Raw genomic sequence first — 26,559 nt, 5'->3', positions numbered from 1 at the left:
ACAGGAAGAGTTGATTACCGCAATAACTGCTGTTCTTGGTAGTAACTTGGTAGCTTAGGCCTTATTCACATGACTGTGTCCAATTTTCTGTAAAAAACTGATAGCACATGAATGGCTTTCATATGCATTCCATTTTTTCTCATTCCAATATTTGAGTCGGCAAGTCTATTCCACAAAATGGACCAGAATATGACATACTATATACTGAGGTTCTCAGATCAGATGGACATGGGAATAGCCTTACGAGGGTTTGTTTTTTGCGGGATGAGTTGTATTTCTAAATTCCACCATTTTGATATTTATGTACAGAGTTTTTTGTTTTTTTGCATTGTATTTGCAGAAGTTTGAACCAAAGCATAGGAGAAATGGCTGCTTCAGAACAAGAAAATAAAATGAATGTGAAAACTGGAGAAGAATTAAAACTTATGCTACAAGCTCTGAACAATAGCACAGACAAAGCATCTATTCAGCCCAATGGTAATTGCCATTATTTCTGTGTAAAGAAAATATGATCTCATTTAAAACCACATTTTACCAGCCTCCCATGACACAATAACTGAGTTGTCAAAGTAGTCATTTGTTAAGATGGGTTTGTACACATATATAATACCAAACCTCAGGCTTGGAATCTTTCTGCAAAGACTCTTTTATTTTCAAACAAAAAAAAAATATACAAATGAATGTTCTTATTTTTGCTGAATGCACTTAACGAAGTCAATTATTTCACACAACATATTTTTTTTCGCAGAGTTAATGGATTTGTTCATAAGACTATTGAAAATATTTACTGTATGCTTAATTAAATAACTTGCAACTGTGTGACAATGTAAAGTCTAAACACCTACAATACACAACACAATAAACACAATAAACACAATGTTATATTATTTGCTCTAAATGACTTCTATTATCCCTTGGATCAGCATGAAGAACTTTTAAAAATGTGCCAATTCAAGTTGCTTGATACCCAAGTTAAAATCACCTAAAATATAATGCTTAATTTATTTTGTATTTATTTTTTATGGGCAAAATGTAGCTTTTAGTGACCCCATTTAGCTGTACTATATTAATATTGATTAACTTTTATTAACTCTTGGGGAGGATTCTAGGAAAAAAAATATTTTTTAAGTTTAAATTTTGCAGTGTTTATTTTTCGGGATAAATAACATTATAACTTTATTCTCTGGGTCAAATATGGAGAAGATTTTATTTTAGGTTTTTTTTTTTTACTTGGAATTGTTTTATTTAATAAAACTATTTTAGTTCCACAAGGGAAATTTAATAGGCTTCTACAGTATAAGGCCTCTTTCACACTACAGTATGTTGAATTCAGTGTTTTGTGGTTCCGTTTCCGTTCCGTTGTTCCGTTCCGTTTTTCCGTATGGCAAATACAGTATACAGTAATTTCATATAAAAAATTGGGCTGGGCATAACATTTTCAATAGATGGTTCCGCAAAAAACGGAACGGAAACGGAAGACATACGGATGCATTTTCGTATGTGTTCCGTTTTTTTGGCGGACCCATTGACTTGAATGGAGCCACGGACTGTGATTTGCGGCCAAATATAGGACATGTTCTATCTTTTCAACGGAACGGAAAAACGGAAATACGGAAACGGAATGCATACGGAACACATTCCGTTTTTTTTTGCGGAACCATTGAAATGAATGGTTCCGTATACGGACCGTATACGGAACGCAAAAAACAGACCGTATACGGAACGCAAAATACTGTAGTGTGAAAGAGGCCTAATACATTGCTTATGCACTGCAATGCATTATTGTGTCTGTGCTATATTGACATCCACCAGCAGGCTGTGCCAGAGAGGCGCAGCCTATTAGGAATATAATTAAGGCAAGCCTGGGCCCTTATTAAGTTTTAGGCTGCCATGCACAGCCATGTGGGGGGTGCCAATGGGAGACAATGGAAGTCTGCACATTCTGCGACCACTTAGATGCTGTGGTTGCTATTGCTCATGGTATCTAAGGGGTTAAACAGCCCCCATCAACGCTTCTGCTTTGGCCATCACAGCAGGAGGCTGGCACTCATGTGAGAGTCAAGCCCCTGCTTTTGACTCCACGGTAGAACTGTGCAGCATTTAGTGTAGATTGGCCCTCTGTAGAAAAAAAAAAAAAAGGCACCCAACACACCACCCCTTGGTGACCACTGTAAAAAGGCATATTGTTGGTCACTAAGGGTTAAACTAGTATTCATATTAATTTTATTCAGTGATATATGCTATTATACTTGGTGTACTTTGCTGCTATCTAGTTTGCTGTTAACTGGTTTACATAAGTTATCTATGGTTTTATTTTTTATTATTATTATTATTTTAAAAGGGTGTTCTCAATCTAATCTTTTGGAGTCACTTCAAATGTTTCACTTCCTGTCTAGATAGATAGATAGATAGCAGATTAATAGTGCCTGTATATTTGGGGACACCCAGGACTCCCCTCTACTGCCTCTATACATGTATAGAAACCATAACCATTCAAATTGAGTTACATAATGTAATCTATTTACTTTTAGAAATACCTCATCACATTCTCAGTATTGTTGCCAATATGACTGGTTGTGTTGTGTCATATAATCCACCATCTTGTACGAATACCTGCCAGGATGTAAAGTACAGATTAATCACCGGAGCCTGCAACAATAGGTGAGCAGCCCTTCACATGTCTGTGTGTTCACTAAGATGATACAATTGTTTAAAGTTTACCTTCTTCTGAATAGGATAGATATATACAAAATAGAAGAGGCAGCACTCCAATGTACAGTGAATAGCATGTTGGACCCTGGTTATTCCCCAAGCAACCTTTCAGCCCAGCACAATGAGGCCTTTGTCAAGCAATAAAGAGATGCCATGTGAAGATCTATACACACAAATCACAATGATATGTTCAATTATATAAGTACAGCACAATATAAACAAAAACATTTACATATTTGCTAGTGTTGATCGAGCACCAAAGTGCTCAAGCCGAACACCTCGGGATGCTCGGATGCTCTACCGAGCACCCAAGCACAATGAAAGTCAATGGGAGAACCCGAGCATTAAACCAGGCACCCCCTGCTCTGAAGAGGGGAGGGTGTCTGGTTCTTAGAAAAAGGTCAGAAAATGATAAAAACACCACCAAAATGGTTTGGAAAGAGCATGGGGAGGATGTCTGAATGCATCTTGGACTCCCAGGTCGCTGCTGGGAACGATGATGTCTGAGTAGTATGCCACTTTTACAGACTGGCACTAATACGCACAAAACCAAAGATAAAATCGATTTTAGAGGAAAAATTGTTAAGAAACATTCTTTCCTGTATATTTACTTGTATATAAAGTGCAAGTGCTGCCAAAAATTACAAGGAAGAGGCACTCCGATACAACCTATGTATCACATAATGGAGGGCCTCATTCACATTGTGGTACAATTGTTCAGGTAGTGGGACTTCTACACTCATAAAGCCTATGAACTAAGTGAAAGGGCTGCCAAAAATTACAAGGAACTGCCACTACAATACACCCTTTATTACACATAAAGGAGGGCATTATACACCCCTGAAAAATTATGATTGGTGAGCTGACCGTCTAAAAAAATTATATGCAAGGGCCTGCAGGTGAAATGACCCTGTAAAAGATTTTAGGTGCGCGCCTGCTGGTGAGCGGACCCTTTAAAATATTATATGCAAGGGCCTACAGGTCAGCTGACCCTGTAAAAATTATATGCAAGGGTCTGCAGGTGAGCTGACCCTCTAAAAAATGATATGTGAGGGCCTGCAGGTGAGCTGACCCTGCAAAAGATTGTACGTGAGGGCCTGCTGGTGAGTTGACCCTGTAAAAGATTGTAGGTGAGGGCCTGCGGGTGAGCTGACCCTGTAAAACACTATATGCTAGGACCTGCATGTGAGCTGACCCTGTAAAAGATTTTAGGTGCGGGCCTGCTGGTGAGCTGACCCTGTATAACATTATATGCGAGGGCCTGCATGTGAGCTGACCATATAAAACATTATATGCAAGAGCATGCAGGTAAGCTGACCCTGTAAAACATTATATGCAAGGGTCTACAGGTGAGATGACCCTCTAAAAAATTATATACAAGGGCCTGCAGGTGAGCTGACCCTCTAAAAAAATATATGCAAGGGTCTGCAGGTGAGCTGACCCTCTAAAAAATTATATGCGAGGGCCAGGAGGTGAGCTGACCCTGTATAACATTATATGTGAGGGCTTGCATGTGAGCTGACCATTATATGCGAGGGCCAGCAGGTGAGCTGCCCTGTAAAAGATTGTAGGTAAGGGCCTGCTGGTGATTAAACCCTCTAGAAAATTATATGTGAGGGCCTGCACGTCAGCTGACCCTGTAAAACATTATATGAGAGGGCATATATGCGAGGGCATTATATGCAACGAATATGCATGTTGATATGATGGAAGTGGAGGAGGAGGATGAGAAAAAGAAGATTCAACCATATACCCTTGTTTGTGGTGGAAGGGGTTCATAAAAATACATGGTATTCAGTAGATTATAAACAACACATTTAAAGTGTCTTTTTGTTCCTCAGCTTTCCTCTGGTATAGTCAAGAAGTCATGGTCTTTCCAGGCCTTGTTAATTTTTATAAGAGTCAACCTGTCAGCATTTTCAGTTGACAGGCAGATACACTTATCTGTTATAATGCCACCAGCAGCACAAAATTCCGCTAAAACAAAACGCTGGCAGCAGGACAGGCCAGCACCTCCAAGGCATAGAGCGCCAGTTCGTGCCACGTGTCCAGCTTGGACAGCCAGTAGTTGTAAGGCACTGAGGGATCATTGAGGACGCTGACACAGTCTGCTATGCACCATCTTCCAAAAATTTTCCCTCCTTGTGACAGTAGGCCACGCATCAGGATGAGGGTGCTAGCGGGGTGTCATGAAACTGCCCCAGGCTTTGGAGAGTGTTGCCCTGCCTCTGTTGGAACTGCTGTGTGTTCCCCTTGTCTCCCCTCCTCGGTTGGCCAAGGAACTACAAACTGCCGCCAGCATTGTCAGCTGGAAATTTTTGGAGCAATTTTTTAACAAGGACCTTCTGGTATTGCACCATTTTGCTCATCCTCTTCACCAGAGGAATGAGAGATGAGAAGTTACCTTTGTAGCGGAAGTCGAGAAGGGTGAACAACCAGTAATCCGTGTTATCTAAAATGCGTATAACGTGCGAGTGGCTGGAAAGACAGCCTAACATGAAGTCAGCCATATGTGCCAGAGTACCAACAGGTAAGACTTTGCTGTCGTCATCAGGAGGATAACTCTCAATCTCCTCATCCTCTTCCTCCTCTTCTGCCTACCCACATAGAACAGATGGAATTAAACTTCCATGGGTACTACCCTCTGTAGCGGAGGCAACTGTCTCCTGCTCTACCTCCTCCTTTTCATCGTCCAATTCGCGCTGAGAAGACAAACTGAGGGTGGTCTGACTGTCACGCTGTGTAATGTCTTCCCCCATTTCCACCTCTTCCACATGAAAAGCGTTGTCCTTAATTGTGAGCAGCGAGCGTTTGAGTAGACACAGAAGTGGGATGGTTACGCTGATAATAGCATTATCGCCGCTCACCATCTTTGTTCATTCCTCAAAGTTGCGTAAAACCTCACAGAGCTCAGACATCAATGGCCACTCGATGCTTGTGAAGAGCGGAAGCGGACTGGAAAGGTGACGACCATGTTGCCGCTGGTATTTCACTACTGCCCTCTGCTGCTCACAAAGCCTGGCCAACATGTGGAATGTGGAGTTCCAGCGTGTGCTCACGTTGCACAACAGCCGGTGAGCTGGCAATTTCCAGCGCTGCTGCAGCATTGACAGACCGGCTGAAGCTGTCGATGACTTGCAGAAATGTGCACATACGCGGTTCACTTTCACCAGTAGCTCAGGCAAATTGGGGTAGGTTTTGAGAAACCGCTGAATCACTAAGGTTAAGACGTGGGCTAGGCAGGGGTGTGTGTGAGCTTGCCGAACTCCAAAGCCGCCACCAAGTTACGGCTATTATCAGAAACAACCTTATTCTAGGTTGAGTGGCGAGAGCCACAACTCAGTCTGTTCTCTTATCCCTTGCCATAGCTCTGCGGTGGTGTGCTGTTTGTCCCCTAAGCATATCAGCTTCAACACGGCCTGTTGCCGCTCCCCCACTGCAGGGCTACACTACTTCCAGCTACCAACTGATAATTAGGAGGTGGAAGTGGAGGAGGCGGTGGAGGAGGAGAAGTAGGGGTTGGAGCCACTAACGTAGGTGCTGGCGGAAACTCTGATCGACGTAGGGCACGCAATCTTTGGGTTCAGTAGCACCTGTGCCATCCCAAGGTACAACTCGCTCCCGGCCTCTACAGCGTTCACCCAGTGTGCTATCAGGGAAATCTAGCATCCCTGGCCGAATGCACTTGTCCATGCGTCCATGGTTAAGTGGACCTTCCCAGTAACTGCATTGGTCAGGGTATGTGTGATGTTACGGGACACATGTTGGTGTAAGGCGGGCACGGCGGCTGGGGACTGCATAATGCAGGACGGCCACCGACATCTGGCTGCGGAAGGTCTCAGTATTCACAAGTCTAAATGGCAACATTTCCAGGGCCAATAATTTGGAAAGTTGTGCATTTAATGCTATGGCCTGTGGGTGGGTGGCTGGGTATCTGCACTTGCGTTCAAATGCCTGGGGTAAGGACATTTGTATGCTGCGCTGGGACATTGAGGTGGATGTGGTCGCTGATGGTGCTTGTGAAGGTCCAGGTGCAGGGCGGGAGGCATCCAGGCCGGCACCTTCGACAGGGGATTGGCCAGCACATAAAACAGGGGAAGCGGAGGCAGTGGTGTGACTAGCAGACACAGATTGTAGACCCAGGCGTTTGCCCCACTTATTACGGTGCTTGTATGCCATGTGGCAAATCATGCTGGTGGTGGTGGTGTTGCCCCAACTCATTTTGGTACAGCACAGGTTGCAAACTACTATTCTTTTGTCGTCCGCACTTTCCTAAAAAAAGCGACATACGGGGAGTTTTCTGCAAGGGGGTGCTGCGTGGAACAGTTGCGGGCCTGTTTGGTGGGACCCACCTTCTCCCTTTTGCCACCCCACTGCCTCTTCCAGCCTGTTGCGGTGCTGCAGATCCCTCCCATTCTGTATTGCTGTCCTAGCTCGGCTTTCCACCTTTCCAGGTTGGGTCAGTGATTTCATCGTCCACCACCTTTTCTTCCACTTTCTCATTCTGCTCATTGTCCTGACTTGTTGACCTAACCACAACCTCAGTGATTGACAACTGTGTCTCATCCTCTTCATCAATCTCTTGAGACAGTAATTGCCGTGGAGTTATTGACAACTGTGTCTCATCATCATCCACTTCATTAAACAGTAATGCTCAAGAGTTTGGAAATTAGGGCACAAGATCTGTCCGTCTTCAATCGTGCTTGGCGAGAGGGCCAAATCAAAGAATGGCGCTGAAAAGAGCTCCTCGGAATATCCAAGTGTGGGATCACTTGTTTGCCCAGACTCTCCATGGTGGGAGGAAGGAGGATCAGGGTGAGGATTGTGTTGAGCAGACTCTTGGCTACTGAGACTGGACTTGGTGGAAGACAGGGTGGTGCTTAACCGACTGGAAGCATTATCTGCTGCAATCCAACCAATCACCTGGTGGCACTGGACTTCAAGAGTGGTGCCCTGAGCCACCCAGCAAACTGGGACATGAAGCTAGATATCGTGATTATTGTTTTTCTTGTGCTCTGGCAGCAGACACAGTTTCACCGTGCCCAGGGCCACGGCCTCTGCATGCACCATCAGCATCATGGCCACTGCCCCGTCCCTTACTGCTCACCTTCTTCATATTAAATGTTATATATGATTGAAAGTCTGTCACACGTACAGTAGCATATGATTTGGAAGTGTATGCGCAAAAAAATAAAAAAAGGTATTTGGGATGTGGAAACGTCGCACAGGAGATATCCCGCAGATAATGTCAATGCTGTCACCAGCAGCTAATAAAAAATTACAGGGAATGTCACAGGTATTTGGGATGAGGAAATGTTATACAGGGGAGGTACCACCGGTAATGTCACTGTCCGCAGCGTCTCCGAAAAAAGTACACTGTATGTCACAGATAAATTTTTTTTTAGAGCACACGTTACACTGCAGATGCTGCACTGGTCATGTCACTGTCAGAAGCGGACACCGTCTATTGAAAAAGTACACTGTATGTCACAGATACATATTTTCAGCACACATGTTACACTGCAGATGTGGCCCTGGTAATGTCACTGTCCGCAGCAGACACCATCTATTGAAAAATTACACTGGATGTCACAGATACATTTTTTCGGAGCACACTTTACACTGCAGATATGGTGCAGGTAATGTCACTATCCTTCACCACACCGTCTACAGAAAAAGTACACTGGATGTCACAGATATTTTTGGGATGTCCACACTTTACACTGGAGATGTGGCGCAGCTAATGTCGGTGTCTGCAGCAGCCTAACTATTGCATGCTATTTAGCACAGGATGCGCTAAAAATAGATATTGCTACCACACAACATTAATATAGTAACATAGTACATAAGGCCGAAAAAATACATTTGTCCATCAAGTTCAGCCTGTTATTCTGCAAGTTGATCCAGAGGAAGGCAAAAAAAAAAAACCTGTGAGGTAGAAGCCAATTTTCCCCACTTTAGGGGAATAAAAAATTCCTTCCCGACTCCATTCAGGCAATCAGAATAACTCCCTGGATCAACGACCCCTCTCTAGTAGCTTTAGGCCCCATGCACACGGCCGTGTTTCACAGCCGTGTGCGGGCCGTGGAACCGCGGCCTGGATCCCTCCTGAGAGCAGGAGCGCACGGCGTCACTGGTTGCTATGATGCCGTGCGCTCCCTGCTGCCACCGCTATGCAGTAATACACTGGTATGATCTATACCAATGTATTACTGTACTGTGCCGGCAGCAGGGAGCGCACGGCATCATAGCAACCAGTGACGCCGTGCGCTCCTGCTCTCAGGAGGGATCCAGGCCGCGGTTCCACGGCCCGCACACGGCTGTGAAACACGGCCGTGTGCATGGGGCCATAGCCTGTAATATTATTACCCTCCAGAAATACATCCAGGCCCCTCTTGAATTCCTTTATTGTACTCACCATCACCACCTCCTCAGGCAGAGAGTTCCATAGTCTCACTGCTCTTACTGTGAAGAATCCTCTTCTATGTTTGTGTCCAAACCTTCTTTCCTCCAGACGCAGAGGATGTCCCCTCGTCACAGTCACGGTCCTGGGGATAAAAAGATGATGGGATAGATCTCTGTACTGACCCCTGATATATTTATACATAGTAATTAGATCTCCCCTCAGTCGTCTTTTTTCTAAAGTGAATAACCCTAATTTTGATAATCTTTCAGGGTACTGTAGTTGCCCCATTCCAGTTATTACTTTAGTTGCCCTCCTCTGGACCCTCTCTAGCTCTGCTATGTCTGCCTTGTTTAAAGGAGCCCAGAACTGTACACAGTACTCCATGTGTGGTCTGACTAGTGATTTGTAAAGTGGTAGGACTATGTTCTGATTACGGGCATCTAATAAGAACCCATTGCAACCCATTATCTTATTGGCCTTGGCAGCAGCTGCCTGACACTGGTTTTTACAGCTTAGTTTATTAAAATTTATAGATCCTTTTCCATGTCAGTGTTGGTCTGTAAAGTTTTAGCTATTTAGCGCAGTTTGCACTAAAAATATATATTGCTGCTGCCACATACGACAATAGTCCTTAAAAGGAGTTTTGGGTCTCTGAAATGTTTTTCTACTAAAAATATTCAAAAATCACTCCCTACACTGTCTGTCCCTTCCAGTGTTGATCACGAATATTCGAATTGCGAATTTTAATCACGAATATCGGCATTTTGAGAATTCGCAAATATTTAGAATATGGCAAAATATATTCGTAATCGCGAATATTTGTTTTTTTGTGAAATAACAGTGTATGCAAATTTTTTATGCGATTTTTTATGCGATTTTCGCAATCAAGAAAATAATGCCTGCAGATCACAAATTTGCGAATTCTCGAATATATGGCAAATATTCGCCCAAATATTCTCGAAATATCGCGAATTCGAATATTGCCCCTGCCGCTCATCACTAGTCCCTTCCTCAGCACAGCTCTCCCTGACTAATACTGAGCCGAACACGCGTCATCGGGTGCTATATACGGTAGCACTCAATGACACGTTTTGGCCAGCCAATCACTGTAATGCCAGCAACCAACATGGCTACAGCATTATAGCGAGGGTAGTACTTACCTGCACGTTTATTGGCTGTGTAGCAGCCAATAAAGGAGACTCAAGCATTGCGCTCGAGCACAAGTGGTATTCGGCTGACCGCCATGTCCCGAACATCTAGATGCTCGAGTCGAACTGGTGTTCAGCTGAGCATACTCGATCAACACTAATATTTGCATCTAGTGAGTGACAAACAAAATAATACCACAAACACATTGGTCAAAATTCATTACTAATGTGATTCTTAGTGTATAATGTGTATATTGTGACATTTGCAACGTACGCCCCCGGGAAGCCCCAGCGTATTCATGTTGCGGTATGCAAGTGGTATAATGTGGCCTAGTGCAGTGTCCTTGTGTCACGGTGGTTCTACCTTAGGCCATCTCTGCCTAGGGGTGGTTGGCTGCATTAATTGAGTTGAAGTAGAAAAAGAAGTCCAGACTCAGGAAACAGTTAACTTCGCTTTACTTGAATAAACTTGTTAAAGGGGTTGAGCGGGATCAACGTTTTTTTTTTTTTTTTTTTTTGTGTACTCACTGTTAACAGGTGATTTTAGGTCCCCCCATATGTTTTAAGGTATATTGACCCGGTACGTCACTGAATGTGAGAAAAGACTCACTTCTGTCGGAGAATTTGTGTAATGAACACGGGCATCAGAAAAGTATGGGAAAGGTAGGACAGTCATGTAGGAGATATTTATGTCCTTGTTAGGCTACATGCACATCACCGTGCTGTTTTTTGCGGACCCAAACAACGGCCGTGTGCAATTAAACCAATGTCCCCAACCCTTTTAATACAAGACATTCACTTCTCTTGGTCCCAGCAAGGTGGCGGCAGTTGGCCAAAATTCTTCTCTAAGTTCCTATCTGACTTCCAGGGGTGTTGCTAGGGTCCGAAAACATCCGGGGCACAAGCCCACTGTGTTGAAATTGCACATTAAAGGTATGCTTAAAGGGGTGTTCTGGTTTACACAAATGAAGTGCAGTACAACATTCGGTAACTTTCCAATATCTGTTATGTTTCATTTCCTCACCACTACAGAAATCTTTGCTTGAGCCCTTTAATATTGATGGGAGTGGACCCTGGGCAACCCACCACAGATCATCCCCCCACCCCCCTTGCACTTGTTCCTCTGATCCGCTACTTGCGGGCTGCGCGGGCATGAGTTCAGTCACCTCGGTGCGCAATCCCGTTCTGGTGTGCGTGATCCCGCGAGACCCGTGACCTCCCGCGGCGGGTCTCGCGGGATCATGCGCCACAGGACGGGATTACACACAGAAGTGACTGAACTCATGCCTGTGCAGCCCGCAAGTAGCGGATCAGCTGAACAAGTACAAGGGGGTGGGGGGATATTCTGTGGTGGGTTGCCCAGGTCCAATAAATATTAAAGGGACCTGGAATAGCCAAATAAAAAAAAATATGCTACCAGGCCAGCATAACATTTGTGGCACTGGACAAAACAGCCCCGAATGTTTTGACCTAACGGCGCCCCTGCTGACATCAGTCTGTTTTGTGTCTCAAAAGAGGGTGGTGTCCTTAGGCTGTTATCCCTCATGTAAAGTAAAGTCTTTTACTGTTTCTGGGGACAAAAGAGCTGGTTGCTCTATGTGCTACCTGTCTGGGTTCCTGCTACAGTAGGGTGGAAACTCTCCCCTCACTGCATCATGCTGGCTGTTGCTCAATCCAGCTCCAACTAACTACAGCTGTCTTGGAACCCTCCCTTAATGGGACGTCAAGCAGCCCACATCTGTCCAAAGAAGGGGGGGTGGAATGTTTAGTGCCATTTTATCTAAGGCTCTGCCAGAACCATGCCACCTACTGGATACCAGGCACATTGCATATAACAGAATGAATTAACAATTGCATAGCAAAATAGAGTCACTGAATGAGAGGATCTGGAAATAATTATACAGATGGAATACATCAACAGACATCAGAAACAATAGTCAGGTGACAAAATGGTAGTGTCCCAGTTTGGGGTGCTACACATGCAATAAAAAGTTATATTAATTGCTTATAAAAAACAGAGCCATGTGTAGCATATTCAATAAGTAAACAACATGAGCTCACCCCCATAGGTTCCTAGAACTAGTTCAACATTTGAGGATCATCAGTGCACATGCGCCGAAAGATGTGATGATATAGGCACTACCGATGCACCCATGGTAATCTGAGTTAAGTTGGAGGCCTGTTGCGCATGCCTGAGATTTTTGGGTTTTGGATCTTCTAGTGTCTGTGGTTCCTGAGGGATGGCACCCTGCTGATTTTGAGTGACTGTGCTGCTGTTTTCCTTATTTTTTTTGATAGATAGATATATAGATAGAAGATAAATAGATAGATAAATGAAAACAATTCCACGGCACATCCAGGGCGTAAAATCATAATAATTTCCTTTTATTCACCAGCGACGTTTCGGTCCACTTGCTGGAACCCTTCTCAAGCATTAACGGAAAGGTTCCAGCAAGTGGACCGAAACGTCGCTGCCTGGTGAATAAAAGGAAACTATTCTGATTTTGCGCCCTGGATGTGCTGTGGATTTTTTTGTTTTGTTTATTGATTACAGCTGCTGGCACTCCTTGTCTACATATTGAATGTGCTGTGCTGCCCAGTGTTATTGTTTGTCTAGATAGATAGATATATAGATATGAGATAATACAATAAACAAAAAGAAACAGCAGCACAGTCAGTAGTGAAAATGGGTACAATCCCTCCTGGATTTTAGGCTATATCCAAAAAACATATACTGAGGCAATACTCCGATATCAGTGCAGGGTGTTAGACCCGTTTATTTCCCCAGTCGCAACGCTTCAGCCCAGCTCAGTGAGACCTTTACATTAAAAATACCGCAATGCCGGATCCGTCCGTCAGTTTCTCCGGATGACATCCAGAGAGACGGATCCATTTTTGCAATGCATTTGTAAGATGAATCCGCATCCAGATCCGTCTACAAATGCTGTCCGTTTGCATGCAGATTGCTGGATCGAGCAGGCAGTTAAATGCAGAGGTCTCCTTTACTGACGAGCAGGCAAATAATGTGAAGGAACGCTTCCCTCCTGACAATCGTCTGCTTAATCTACCAGTGTTAAGGGGCCCTCAGGTGTGGCCCTTCCTCTGACCTAGGCCTCTTGCACACGAACGTGTGCTGGCCGTGCCCATGCTGCGGTCCGCAATGCATGGGTGCAGTACGCAGCCCTGCAGAGTGAAGCGAATGGTGAGGTCACAGGGGTAGTTACTAACCGAGGGTGGTTATAGTACTCACAGTCTTTTATATACCCTGGGCAGATGTACAGCAGCGATGGAGAGGCTGGCACAGGGTTCCTCTGGGGCACTCTCTGTATATAGGGACCGGGCCAGGTGGTAGGTGAGGTGCCCTGGATGTTGCAGGTTTTATGTGCCGGTGGCAAGATCCCTTTAAGTTAGTGAAGCCAGTGCCGGTAACGGTGGCACACCGATTTATGGTAGGAATAATTGAGGAACACAATGTTGCAGTGAACCAAAACTTCCTTTACTGAAAGAGTTCAACTAGTTACAGTTCTTTAGTTGGTTCCACATATAAAAAGGTATATCACAGGCAGGCTTTACAATAATGGCAGGCAAAGTCTTTGCAAGATACTCAGAGGGCAAAAACACTTACAGATCAGGCTGCACTTTTCCTCAGAATCATGTCTGTCTTTCTCCAAGGCTCGTATGCCCTATAGCTGGCTTTATCCTTGGGTAGGGAAAACGTCCTCTGGTATATATATATATATATATATATATATATATCCTTGCTGTAAAATATCCTTCTGCCCTTCAGCTCTCTGTTTGGCTGGGAATAGACTTGGCTCTGCACTGCACCTTTAAGGGAACTTGGTTTTCTCAGGAGGCACACCCTTCTCCTGGTGGCAAGCTAGAAGCCTGGGCTATCTAGCTGCATGTCAGAAGCTCCACTTCAGCTGCTGCCTAGCTAAAGTCCACACTCACTTCTGACTCTACACAGACTCTTCCCTGAACAGGACCTGACTATATATATTAGGGGTTCCCTAGCTCCCTCTACTGTCTAGGAGGAGGAACTACACCCTAACAGGCCTGATACACAGAAAACAGGAAAATTGCACACAAAAACATTATATAAAATACAGTGACCCTGTCCCACAGAAGGAGGGGAACAACGTGGCCCAATTGACCCTTGTGAGATGACACAAAGCGCTAGGGACATTGATAGGAAAGTGATTTACAAGTGCAGGGAACGAGTATTTGGTGATCCAAATAGTCATTAGACAGCTCTGTCATTCCAGCTTTTTGATATTGGGCTGCAAGTCTTACGTTGAAAAGCCCTTAGATGTCACAGCCCTATAAATGCGGCAGCCATTTTAGCTTCTGCCATTTTTCAGCATTCAGAGTGCAGGGACGGATGTGTGAAGGTGCTAGAGACAGCTATTGGAAAAACCTCATTGTGGAGAAAAAAAGACAGAAAAAAACGATTTATAAGTGCCTGGAAAGGATAGGTAGGAATCATTTCGCAGCATCTTAGTGCAGGGAGAGACGTCAGAAGACGCTAGGGACATTTATAGGAAAGCGATTTACAAGTGCAGAGAACGATTATTTGGGCATCCAAATAGTCATTAGACAGCTATGTCATTCCAGATATTTGTTATTGGGCTGCAAGTGCTATGTTGAAAAGCCTTTAGGGGGTTATATCTTAGTATCTTTAGTATCTTATATCAGTACTACAGGTATCTGAGGAAAGGGATTTGGGGGTCATTATTTCAGAAGACTTAGGCCTCTTTCACACGGGCGAGTTTTCCAAGCGGGTGCAATGCGTGAGTTGAACGCATTGCACCCGCACTGAATCCGGACCCGGGGCTGTGCACATGAGCTGTGATTTTCACGCATCACTTGTGCGTTGCGTGAAAATCGCAGCATGCTCTATATTCTGCGTTTTTTACGTGGAAGTGAATGGGGCCGCGTGAAAATCGCAAGCATCCGCAAGCAAGTGCGGATGCGGTAAGATTTTCACGCATGGTTGCTAGGTGAGGATCGGGCTGGGGACCCAATCTGTATTATTTTCCCTTATAACATGGTTATAAGGGAAAATAATAGCATTCCGAATACAGAATGCAAAGTAAAATAGTGATGGAGGGGTAAAAAATAATAAAAAAATAACTCACGAGTCCACTTGATCGCGTAGTTGCGGATCTCTGTCTTCTTCTGTAATGTTGAGCTGCCGGCTAAGGACCTGTGGTGACGTCACATCACATGATCCAATCACATGGTCCCTCACCATGGACCATGTGATGAGCACAGTGACGTCATCAAAGGTCTTATTCCTGTGCACAGCAAAAAAAAAAGAAGACAGAAGAGATGCCGGCTGTGCGACCAAGTGGATTAAGGTGAGTTAAAAAATTTATTTTATTTTTTTAACCCCTCCAGCCCTATTGCACTATGCATTCTGTATTCAGAATGCTATTATTTTCCCTTATAACCATGTTATAAGGGAAAATAATACACTCTACAGAACAAATAACCCAAACCTGAACTTCTGTGCCGATTTTTCTCACGCACGTGCAAAACGCATTACAATGTTTTGCACTTGCGTAGAAAAATCGTGCATTTTCCCGCAACACATCGGCATCTTATCCGGGCAAAAAACATGACGCCCGTGTGAAAGAGACCTTAAAGTTAGGCAGACAATGTCATAGAGCAGCAGGAAATACTAGCAGAATGCTTGGGTGTATAGGGAGAGGCATTACCAGTAGAAAGAGGGAGGTGCTCATGCCGCTCTACAGTGCACTAGTGAGACATCATTTGGAGTATTGTGCGCAGTACTGGAGACCATATCTCCAGAAGGATATTGATAATTTGGAGAGAGAAGAGCTACTAAACTGGTACATGGATTGCAGGATAAAACTTACCAGGAAAGATTAAAGGAACTTAACATGTATAGCTTTGAAGAAAGACGAGGCAGAGGGGATATGATGGAAACTTTTAAATACATAAAGGGTATCAACAAGGTAAAAGAGGAGAGAATATTTAAAAGAAGAAAAACTGCTACAAGAGGACATAGTTTTAAATTAGAGGGGCAAAGGTTTAAAAGTAATATCAGGAAGTATTACTTTACTGAGAGAGTAGTGGATGCATGGAATAGCCTTCCTGCAGAAGTGGTAGCTGCAAATACAGTGGAGGAGTTTAAGCATGCATGGGATAGGCATAAGGCCATCCTTCATATAAGATAGGGCCAGGGGCTATTCATAGTATTCAGTATATTGGGCAGACTAGATGGGCCAAATGGTTCTTATCTGCCGACACATTCTATGTTTCTATTTCACTTCTGCAGTTATTTCTGGTGAAAGCATATAGGGGCGTATTTCAGTCCAACAAGAAAAATATATTCTCAGTTCGCTTCTGCAGTTATTTCTGTTGAAAGTGAATAGGGGCATATTACAGTCAAAAATTTAAAACATACACGCACTAAACTAGTGCAGTTATTTGTGGCAAAATTTTTCAGTGGCCTATTTCAGTACAGAAGGAAAAATATATACGCATTTCACTGGTGCATTTATTTCTGCTGAAAGCGTTTACTGGCCTATTGAAGTACAAAAAGCAGTTATATGTGTTAAAAGCATGGCTGGGAGTTAGCAGGGTGGCAGCAGTGGAGGTCGGGAGACAAACGTGCCCGGGGTAGAGCACCTTCTTTGCTGCAGCCTACCTACACGGGAAGTAGTGGTGCAGGGGTTCACAGAAGTAGCGGCGGTAGCAGTCAGTCAGTGCGGCGGTCATATGTGTTATTTTGTATTTTAGTACAAAAAGAAAAATACATTCTCAGTTCACGTCGGCGGTTATATGTGTTGAAAGCGTTTAGTGGCCTATTTCAGTACAAAATGACAAATACATTCTCAGTTCACGTCGGTGGTTATATGTGTTGAAAGCATGGCTGGGAGTCAGCAGGGTGGCAGCAGTGGAGGTCGGGAGCCAAACGTGCCCAGGGTTAAGCACCTGATTCGCAGCAGCCTACCTACCCGGAAAGTAGTTGAGCAGGGGTTCATGGAAGTAGCGGCGGTAGCAGTCAGTCAGTGCGGCGGTTATATGTGGTAAAATCTTTATTGAAGTATTTCGGTCGAAAAACATGCAGTAAAATCTCCATGATGTCTCCATGATAAATCTGCAGCGTGGCTTCTACACACTTTCAAACTCATCCTTCAGTGGAGCGAATAAATGCCGGATGACCAAGACGCTCCATGACCTTCCCATGAGCTGCTGTCGGGAGCAACGGTTCATTTCTGAGACATCCGTATAGTGCGGGGGGAATCCGAACACTCTCTCCATTTCCGTGCTCCGTTATATGTGGAAAAATCTTTATTGTTGTATTTCGGCCGCAGTTATATGTGGTAAAATCTTTTGTGATGTATTTTTGTGGAAAAACAAATCTAATTTAGCGTTCAGCGATGTACTTATATGCAGTAAAATCTTTTGTGACTTATTTCGGTTGAAAAACATTTTATTTAGCGTTCAGCGCTGTAGTAATATGTGGTAAAATCTTTATTGAAGTATGTTGGTCGAAAAACAAAACTAAATCATTGGTCAGCGCTGCGGTTATATGCGGTCAAATCTTTATTGAAGTATTTCGGTCAAAAAACAAAATTTATTCTGCAGTCAGCGCTGCGGTTATATGCAGTGAAATCTTTATTAGCGTATCTTGATGAACTTTGCAACTCTTTCGGGCTCAAAGCTAACTTGACGCTTTGTCTTGTCATTGTCTGTAGCTACTAGAGGCCTGTTCATGCCAGGCAGGTTGCCCCAGAAGTACCTTGGTCGATCGACACTCCTTCATTGTGCTATTCTGTGACCTCCTGATTCTGCTGCCACCTCCACACTCTGTCATTGTGCCATTCTGTGGCCTCCTGATTCTTCTGCCACCTCCACACTCTGTCATTGTGCCACTCTGTGGCCTACTGATTCTGCTGCCACCTCCAGATTTTGTAATTTTGCTGCTCTGTGGTCTCCTCCCGATGCTGCTGCTGCCACTTTCAGACTCGGTCATTGTGCCACTCTGTGGCCTACTCATACTGCTGCCACCTCCAAACTCGGTCATTGTGCTGCTCTGTGGTCTCCTCCTGATGCTGCTGCTGCCACCTCCAGACTCAGTCATTGTGCCACTCTGTGGCCTACTCATGCTGCTGCCACCTCCAGACTCGGTCATTGTGCCACTCTGTGGCCTCCTCCTGATGATACTGCTGCTGCCACCTCCAGACTCGGTCATTGTGCCTCTCTGTGGCCTACTCATGCTGCTGCCACATCCAGACTTGATCATTGTGCTAATCTGTGGCCTACTCATGCCGCTGCCACCTCCAGACTCTGTCGTTGTGCCACTCTGTGGCCTACTCATGCTGCTGCCACCTCCAGACTCAGTCATTGTGCCACTCTGTGGCTGACTCATGCTGCTGTCACCTCCAGACTCTGTCATTGTGCCGCTCTGGGGTCTCCTCCTAATGCTGCTGCTGTTGCTGCCACCTCCAGACTCAGTCATTGTGCCACTCTGTGGTCTCCTCCTGATGCTGCTGCTGCCACCTCCAGACTCGGTCATTGTGCCACTCTGTGCCCTACTCATGCTGCCGACACCTCCAAACTCAGTGATTGTGCCACTCTGTGGCCTACTCATGCTGCTGCCACCTCCAGAATCTGTCATTGTGCCACTCATTGGCCTTGTCCTAATGCTAGTGCTGCTGCCGCCATCTACAGACTCTGTCATTGTGCCACTCGGTGGCCTCCTCATACTGATTCCACCTCCAGACCCTGTCATTTGGCCACTCTGTGGTTTCCTCATGCTGATGCCACCTTCAGACCCTGTCATTGGGCCACTCTATGGTCTCCTCATGCTGCTTCCACCTCACCACCTTGTCATAGGTCCACTCTGTGGACTTCTCATGCTGTTCCCACTCTCCCCACTTCATGACTGGTCCATTATTTTGCCTTTCGACCTGGCTGACATCATCATTTATTTGACGCTTCTTCTGATCTGTCAGAAGTAAGGAAAAATGAGACGCACAACGGATCCTGTCTGTGTAGCAGCTTTAAGCCCTGTATGGTTCCATCAGATTTGGCTTATGAATTGGTAGCCAAAAGTAGGAGTGGGTAGAAAACACAGAAGATATGTAAATATTCGGTTCACGTGTCATCTATGTTTTAGATCTACTCCTGTTTTTTATGGCATTAGCAATAGTGATGAGCTAGCATCACTATGCTCGGCAGATCCAAGTGCTCAGCCGAATACTTCAGGTGCTCGAGTACAATTTAATACAATAAAAGTCAATGGGAGACCCAAGCATCAAACCAGGCATCCCCTGCTCTGAGGAAGAAAGGGTATCTGTTTCACAAAAAAAGGTTAGAAATTGAGGGAAACCCCATCAAAATGGTTTGGAAACAGCATTAAGAGGATGGCTGGATGTGTCTTGGACTCATATTATCTACAACATACAATCGACAACCACACAAAGGCTGTATGCCAAAAGTCAGGTATATGCAAACAATCAATCTATTCATGAGTCAGATGACAAGCTTGGTCTATGTACCTTACAATGGCAGCCTTGTGCACTATGAGACATTACAAACCAGCTCTCATGTGACTGAGAGCCAATAAGCCTCAAAGTTTCTACAATTCTGTTTGATGGCTTGTGTGAACCTGCACAGCTAGATCAATATCATTAGGGAGATAAAAAGTTTTCTGATTGTCCTAACATAATATTCAATAACCTTTCTATACAGTTTTGTCATGTAAAAACTCATTTGCATAAACATGGGCTTATGGGAAAGACATGCAAATGAGCAGAATCTGCCTCGTTTTTCAGCTGTCATAAGACTATAAAAACCAATAGATTCACGATCTACACATGGATGATATCTGACACTGGGAAAGCCGGGTAATAACACAGTGATAAAATCTGACACTGGGAAAGCTGGGTAATAACTCAGTGATAAAATCTGACACTAGGAAAGTTGGGTAATAGCTCAGTGAATATATCTGACACTGGGAAAGCTGGGTAATAACTCAGTGAAGATATCTGACACTGGGAAAGGTGAGTAATAACTCAGTGATAATATCTGACACTGGGAAAGTTGGGTAATAACACCGTGATGATATCTTACACTGGGAAAGCTGGGTAGTAACTGGGTAATAGTGTAGATCGCAAATATTCTAATTGCAAATTTGTATTGCAAATTTTCCATGCAAAAGGCTACCCTGATAGGCTTGTCATAAGACTCATAGTCTAATATTATTGTCACAGGACTATGAAACTAATAGATGGCGCTATTGAGTTATGAACAGCGCCATCTATTGGCTTCATAGTCTTCTGACAAAACTATTAGTCTGTTGTCATAAGACTGTGAAACCAATAGATGGCGCTGTTCATAACTCAATAGCGCCATCTATTGGTTTTCATAGTCTTATGACAGCTGAAAAACAAGGCAGATTCTGCTCATTTGCATGTCTTTCCCATAACCCCATGTTTATGCAAATTAGTTTTTACATGACAGAACTGTATATAAAGGTTATTGAATATTATGTTAGTACAATCAGAATACGTTTTGTCGCCCTAATGATATTGATCTAGGTGTGCAGGTCCACCCAAGCCATCCAACAGATATAAAATACTTTTGAGGGTTAATGGTTATCAGTCACATGAGAGCTGGTTTGTAATGTCTCATAGTGCACAAGGCTCCCATTGTAAGGTAAGCTGGCTGTTCTTTGTCTCATGGATAGATTGACAGCTTGCACATACCTGCCCTCTGTCATATATCATTTGTGTGTGTGTGTGTGTGTGTGGTTGGATGTAATAGGAGTCTAAGATGCATCCAGCTATCCTAATTTCCCATACTGATGGATTGCTGATTGAGTGAAGGTTGGTGTTCAACAGACAGGATCTGTTTATTGAGGGGTTATTGTTCTGACAGATTGGAGGAAGGACAAAATAATTAGTCACCTCAACACAAACTTACTGCTGACACCCTCTCCACTCTGTCAGTGGCTCTACTTGCATAAGCATTTAATTGAACAGGTTCTGTAGACATCTATGTGGAATCAGCTGACGAGGGTGTAAAAGGAGAGTGCTTATTCTTGACGCTAACATCTACCTGTAAGGCCACATGCACACAACCGTAGTTATGGTAGTTATTCACTTCAATGGGTCACAAAAGAAGCGGACAGCACTCTGTTGCTCCGTTCCGAGGCCCCGCAAAAAAAATAAAATAGCATGTCCCATTCTTGTACGTTTTGCGGACAAGAATAGGCATGTCTACAATGGGCCGCCCATTCCGTTCCGCAAATTGAGGAAGGCACACGAGCGGCTTGCGTTTTTTGCTGATCCGCGGTTTGCGGACCGCAAAAAACGGCACGGTCGTGTGCATGTAACCTTAGGCTGAGTTGATACATGAGTTAATTGGTCAGTTTTGGCCCCGTGACTGCCCAAATAAGTGAAGTATGCAGTGATTCTAAGAGTGACGCCTGTCATGTGCTTATCATCATGGGCATTGCTGGGCTAAAACATTTGGGGTCTGGGCCCCTGATGTTTTGTCCCAGGCCCCGAATATACTGCCTGCCAGGCAGATACAACTGTATTGCTGTCCTCAGTTATTTAACTGGGACTGTATGTTAGGGCTTAAAGGGGTATTACACTACGTGCAGAATTATTATCCTCTTTATGCATGTTGTCTTACTCCAAGCTGTATAGGCTCGAAAGCCTACTACCAATTAAGCATATTAGGTGATGTGCATCTCTGTAATGAGAAGGGGTGTGGTCTAATGACATCAACACCCTATATCAGATGTGCATAATTATTAGGCAACTTCCTTTCCTTTGGCAAAATGGGTCAAAAGAAGGACTTGACAGGCTCAGAAAAGTCAACAATAGTGAGATATCTTGCAGAGGGATGCAGCACTCTTAAAATTGCAAAGCTTCTGAAGCGTGATCATCGAACAATCAAGCGTTTCATTCAAAATAGTCAACAGGGTCGCAAGAAGCGTGTGGAAAAACCAAGGCGCAAAATAACTGCCCATGAACTGAGAAAAGTCAAGCGTGCAGCTGCCAAGATGCCACTTGCCACCAGTTTGGCCATATTTCAGAGCTGCAACATCACTGGAGTGCCCAAAAGCACAAGGTGTGCAATACTCAGAGACATGGCCAAGGTAAGAAAGGCTGAAAGACGACCACCACTGAACAAGACACACAAGCTGAAACGTCAAGACTGGGCCAAGAAATATCTCAAGACTGATTTTTCTAAGGTTTTATGGACTGATGAAATGAGAGTGAGTCTTGATGGGCCAGATGGCTGGATTGGTAAAGGGCAGAGAGCTCCAGTCCGACTCAGATGCCAGCAAGGTGGAGGTGGAGTACTGGTTTGGGCTGGTATCATCAAAGATGAGCTTGTGGGGCCTTTTCGGGTTGAGGATGGAGTCAAGCTCAACTCCCAGTCCTACTGCCAGTTTCTGGAAGACACCTTCTTCAAGCAGTGGTACAGGAAGAAGTCTGCAAGGTAAGAAAAACATGATTTTCATGCAGGACAATGCTCCATCACACGCGTCCAAGTACTCCACAACGTGGCTGGCAAGAAAGGGTATAAAAGAAGAAAATCTAATGACATGGCCTCCTTGTTCACCTGATCTGAACCCCATTGAGAACCTGTGGTCCATCATCAAATGTGAGATTTACAAGGAGGGAAAACAGTACACCTCTCTGAACAGTGTCTGGGAGGCTGTGGTTGCTGCTGCACGCAATGTTGATGGTGAACAGATCAAAACACTGACAGAATCCATGGATGGCAGGCTTTTGAGTGTCCTTGCAAAGAAAGGTGGCTATATTGGTCACTGATTTGTTTTTGTTTTGTTTTTGAATGTCAGAAATGTATATTTGTGAATGTTGAGATGTTATATTGGTTTCACTGGTAAAAATAAATAATTGAAATGGGTATATATTTGTTTTTTGTTAAGTTGCCTAATAATTATGTACAGTAATAGTCACCTGCACACACAGATATCCCCCTAAAATAGCTAAAACTAAAAACTACTTCCAAAAATATTCAGCTTTGATATTAATGAGTTTTTTGGGTTCATTGAGAACATGGTTGTTGTTCAATAATAAAATTAATCCTCAAAAATACAACTTGCCTAATAATTCTGCACTCCCTGTATCATCTTAATGATCACTGTTAAATCTGTTAATGATTTAACAGTGATAATGTTTTTAAATATATTTAATTAACAAATCCCCACCCCTTAGAAAAAAATAAACCTATACTTAACTGACTGTTGTCTTCCGTCTCCCCTGGTTACAGCCACCGCTCTTCTCAGGAATCGCGGTGGCCGCGCGTGCGCAGACGTCTTATTTTCTTCTCCCAGCCGGCCGCACGCTGTACTGAACGCGCACGCCGAGTCCGCGCAAGTGCCCTGGTGACTTCTTCCTGGCAAGTATACTATACTGGCCAGGAAAAAGTCACCAGGGCGCATGCGCGGACTCGGCGTGCGCGTTCAGTACAGCGCGCGGCCAGGCCAGGAGAAGACATCAATGAAGATAGAGCCCGCCCCCTGCCGAAACCAGGAAGTGGATGGCACGCCAGGAGCAGGTAAGTATAAACCTGCGTCTTGAGAAAACCCCTTTAAGGGAGGGGAGTTATTATGGGACTAAATGTTCAGGACTGATGTTATTTACACGGGGCTGTATGTTGATTGTGGCTGTGGGAGGGGTGATGTTATTTATATGGGACTGTATATTGGAGGTGGCTGGGGAGGGAGTGATGTTATTTACATGGGACTGTATATTGATGGTAGCTGGGGGAGGGAGTGATGTTATTTACATGAGACTGTATGTTGATAGCGGCTGTGGGAGGGAGTGATGTTTACATGGGACTGTATGTTGATGGTGGTTGTGGGAGAGAGTGATGTTATTTACATCGGATTGTATGTTGGAGGGGGCAATGTTATTTACATGAGGCTGTATGTTGAAGGCGGCTGTGGAAGGGATGTTAGTTACATGGGACTGTATATGGATGGTGACTGGGGGAGGGAGTGATATTATTTACATGGGACTGTATGTTGAATGCAGCTGTGGGAGAGGGTGAAGTTATTTACATGGGACTGTATGTTGAAGGCGGCTGTGGGAGGGGTGATGTTATTTACATGGGACTGTATACTGATGGTAGCTGGGGAGGGAGGGAGGGAGTGATGTTATTTACATGGGACTGTATGTAAAATGGGGCTGTGGGAGGAAGTTATGTAATTTACATGGGACTGTATATTGATGGTGGCTGGGGGAGGGAGTGATGTTATTTACATGGGACTGCATGTTGATGGCGGCTGTGGGAGGGAGTGATGGTATATACATGGGACTGTATGTTGGAGAAGATGGGGGGGTGATGTTATTTACACGGGACTGTATTTTGGAGGGGGCTGTAGACAGAGAGGGATGGTATTTACATGGGGCTGTATATTGGAGGGGCTGTAGACAGAGAGGGATGTTATTTACATAGGACTGTATATTGTAGGGTGCTGGAGAGATGGTGTGATGTTATTTACACGGGACTCTATGGCGGAGGGAGGGAAATATTGTTATTTACATGGGACTGTATGATGGAGGGGCTGAGGAATTATAATTTGTGAGGACACTAAGAAGAGGAATATAACTACCGGGGGCACTTCAGAGGAGAGCAATATAACAGTAGTGCGGCAATATAAATACTGGGAGCACTGTAGGGGCATTTTAAATCCAGGGGACATTAGTTTTTATTACTACTGTGGGCTCTAAAGGAGGGTCTTATAGATCCGCCTTATTTCTACTAAGAGCATCATGGGGGCCTTATTAGTACTGCGGGGTTTGTGAGGGCATTATTAGTACTGGAGGGCTCTTCTACTCTTCAAATAATGGAGGCACTCTTGGGGAGCATTATCACTGTTGGGGGCACTGTAGGGGGCAGTATTACTAAGGAGGGCATTCTAGAAGGGAATTACTATTGGTGGGAATATGAGGGGCAGTATTACTATGGGGGCTATCTGTACAGCACTCATTTTTCTTCAGGATAGCATTTGGGGGTATTGGGGAGCACAGCGAGCAGCAGGAGAACACTGTGGGGACTCCAAGGTGAGGAAGCGAAGATGTCTGTGTGTCACACTCTGCAGAGACGAGGTGGCTGAGAGAAGTTGTCTGGACCGAGTGGAAAAGATGATGACAGAGAAGATCTACATCAGAAGAGACGTCACCTGGGAGGCCCTGAATGTGAGAGGTACAGTATATGCTGCTGTATAGCAAGTACAGCAAAATGCGGGGTGCGCGGGGAGGGTCGACTTCCCGGGAAGTACGTCAAACATGCCGAGAGGTGGGCTGAAAAAAACTACAACATGCTGCAGTTTTATTCCAGCCGCCTCTCGGCATGTTTACTGTGCTGCTGCCGGACCTCCGGCCCGCCCCATTATAGTGAATGGGGCCGGAGCGGACTTCCGGCAGCATGGTGCACTAGTGGTAGCACGCATCCAGCAGGCTGTTACCCCGCCGAAACAGCCTGCAGGAGAAAGCTAGCTCGTGTGAAAGTAGCCTTAGAGAATTGGGCCATATTCATTGGGGCTTGGGCCATGGATCCTTTGAGACCCTATCAATGCCCCTGCTTGTCATACTGACTCACAGTATTGTTTCACTACCACAGAAGACTCCTATGCATGTTACTGCAAGGCACGGTTTTCTACACCCCTATAAAGGCTCTCTGCAGCCCGGAAAAAGCAATTATTTTACGCGATTCACCGTGGATAAATTCGGATCTAAGCAAATTTTTCCGAAAAATTCTCAAACCGACCGATTAGAATTTTAGAAAAATTCACTCATCTCTAATCACGACTGTGTATATAAATGGTCTCCATATACAGGGGTTTTCACTCACCATGGGGAACATATTTTCCAGTTACTTCATTGGTGTCTCACAGCAGAATAATGAAAACCCATCACGAGCATATCAATATGATTAGGAATGCTTCTTCCCAAAAATTGCCCAATTTTTGGCCTGTATAAAGGGGCCTTAAAGGGGTTGTCCCACAAAAAAATATTCTTCTATGGTTTTCAAACCTGAATACTTTTGTAATTGAATGTAATTAAATGAAATATATTATAGCTACTGAGAAGAAGGTATGCAAATGAGTTCTTCACAAGCTTTGCCTCTAATGCTACCAGATGTAAGGTGGCTATTAGAAATGAGCAAATGTTTCGAAAATTCGATTCGCCGGTTCGAGGAATTTTTTTTGGGAAAAATTTAGTTAGATCCGAATACAAGTATCAACAAGTATAGCCTTAC

General features: G+C 44.4%; 1 protein-coding gene across 1 annotated transcript in view; it reads left to right on the top strand.

Annotated features, from left to right (window-relative positions):
* The first annotated feature begins 1,925 nt into the window (after positions 1–1,925).
* Positions 1,926–26,559, top strand: part of TPO (thyroid peroxidase) — a 250,087-nt gene continuing 225,453 nt past the window's right edge. The window contains exons 1-2 of the mRNA XM_044290990.1: positions 1,926–1,980; positions 2,532–2,661. Coding sequence (XP_044146925.1) covers positions 1,926–1,980; positions 2,532–2,661 — 185 coding nt within the window. The remainder of the gene's footprint in view (positions 1,981–2,531; positions 2,662–26,559) is intronic.

Source organism: Bufo gargarizans, chromosome 4 (genome assembly GCF_014858855.1).
Source record: "Bufo gargarizans isolate SCDJY-AF-19 chromosome 4, ASM1485885v1, whole genome shotgun sequence".
NCBI classification, from domain to species: domain Eukaryota; kingdom Metazoa; phylum Chordata; class Amphibia; order Anura; family Bufonidae; genus Bufo; species Bufo gargarizans.
The sequence above is the reverse complement of the archived record's forward strand: the minus strand, read 5'-3'. Positions and strand labels throughout refer to the sequence as shown.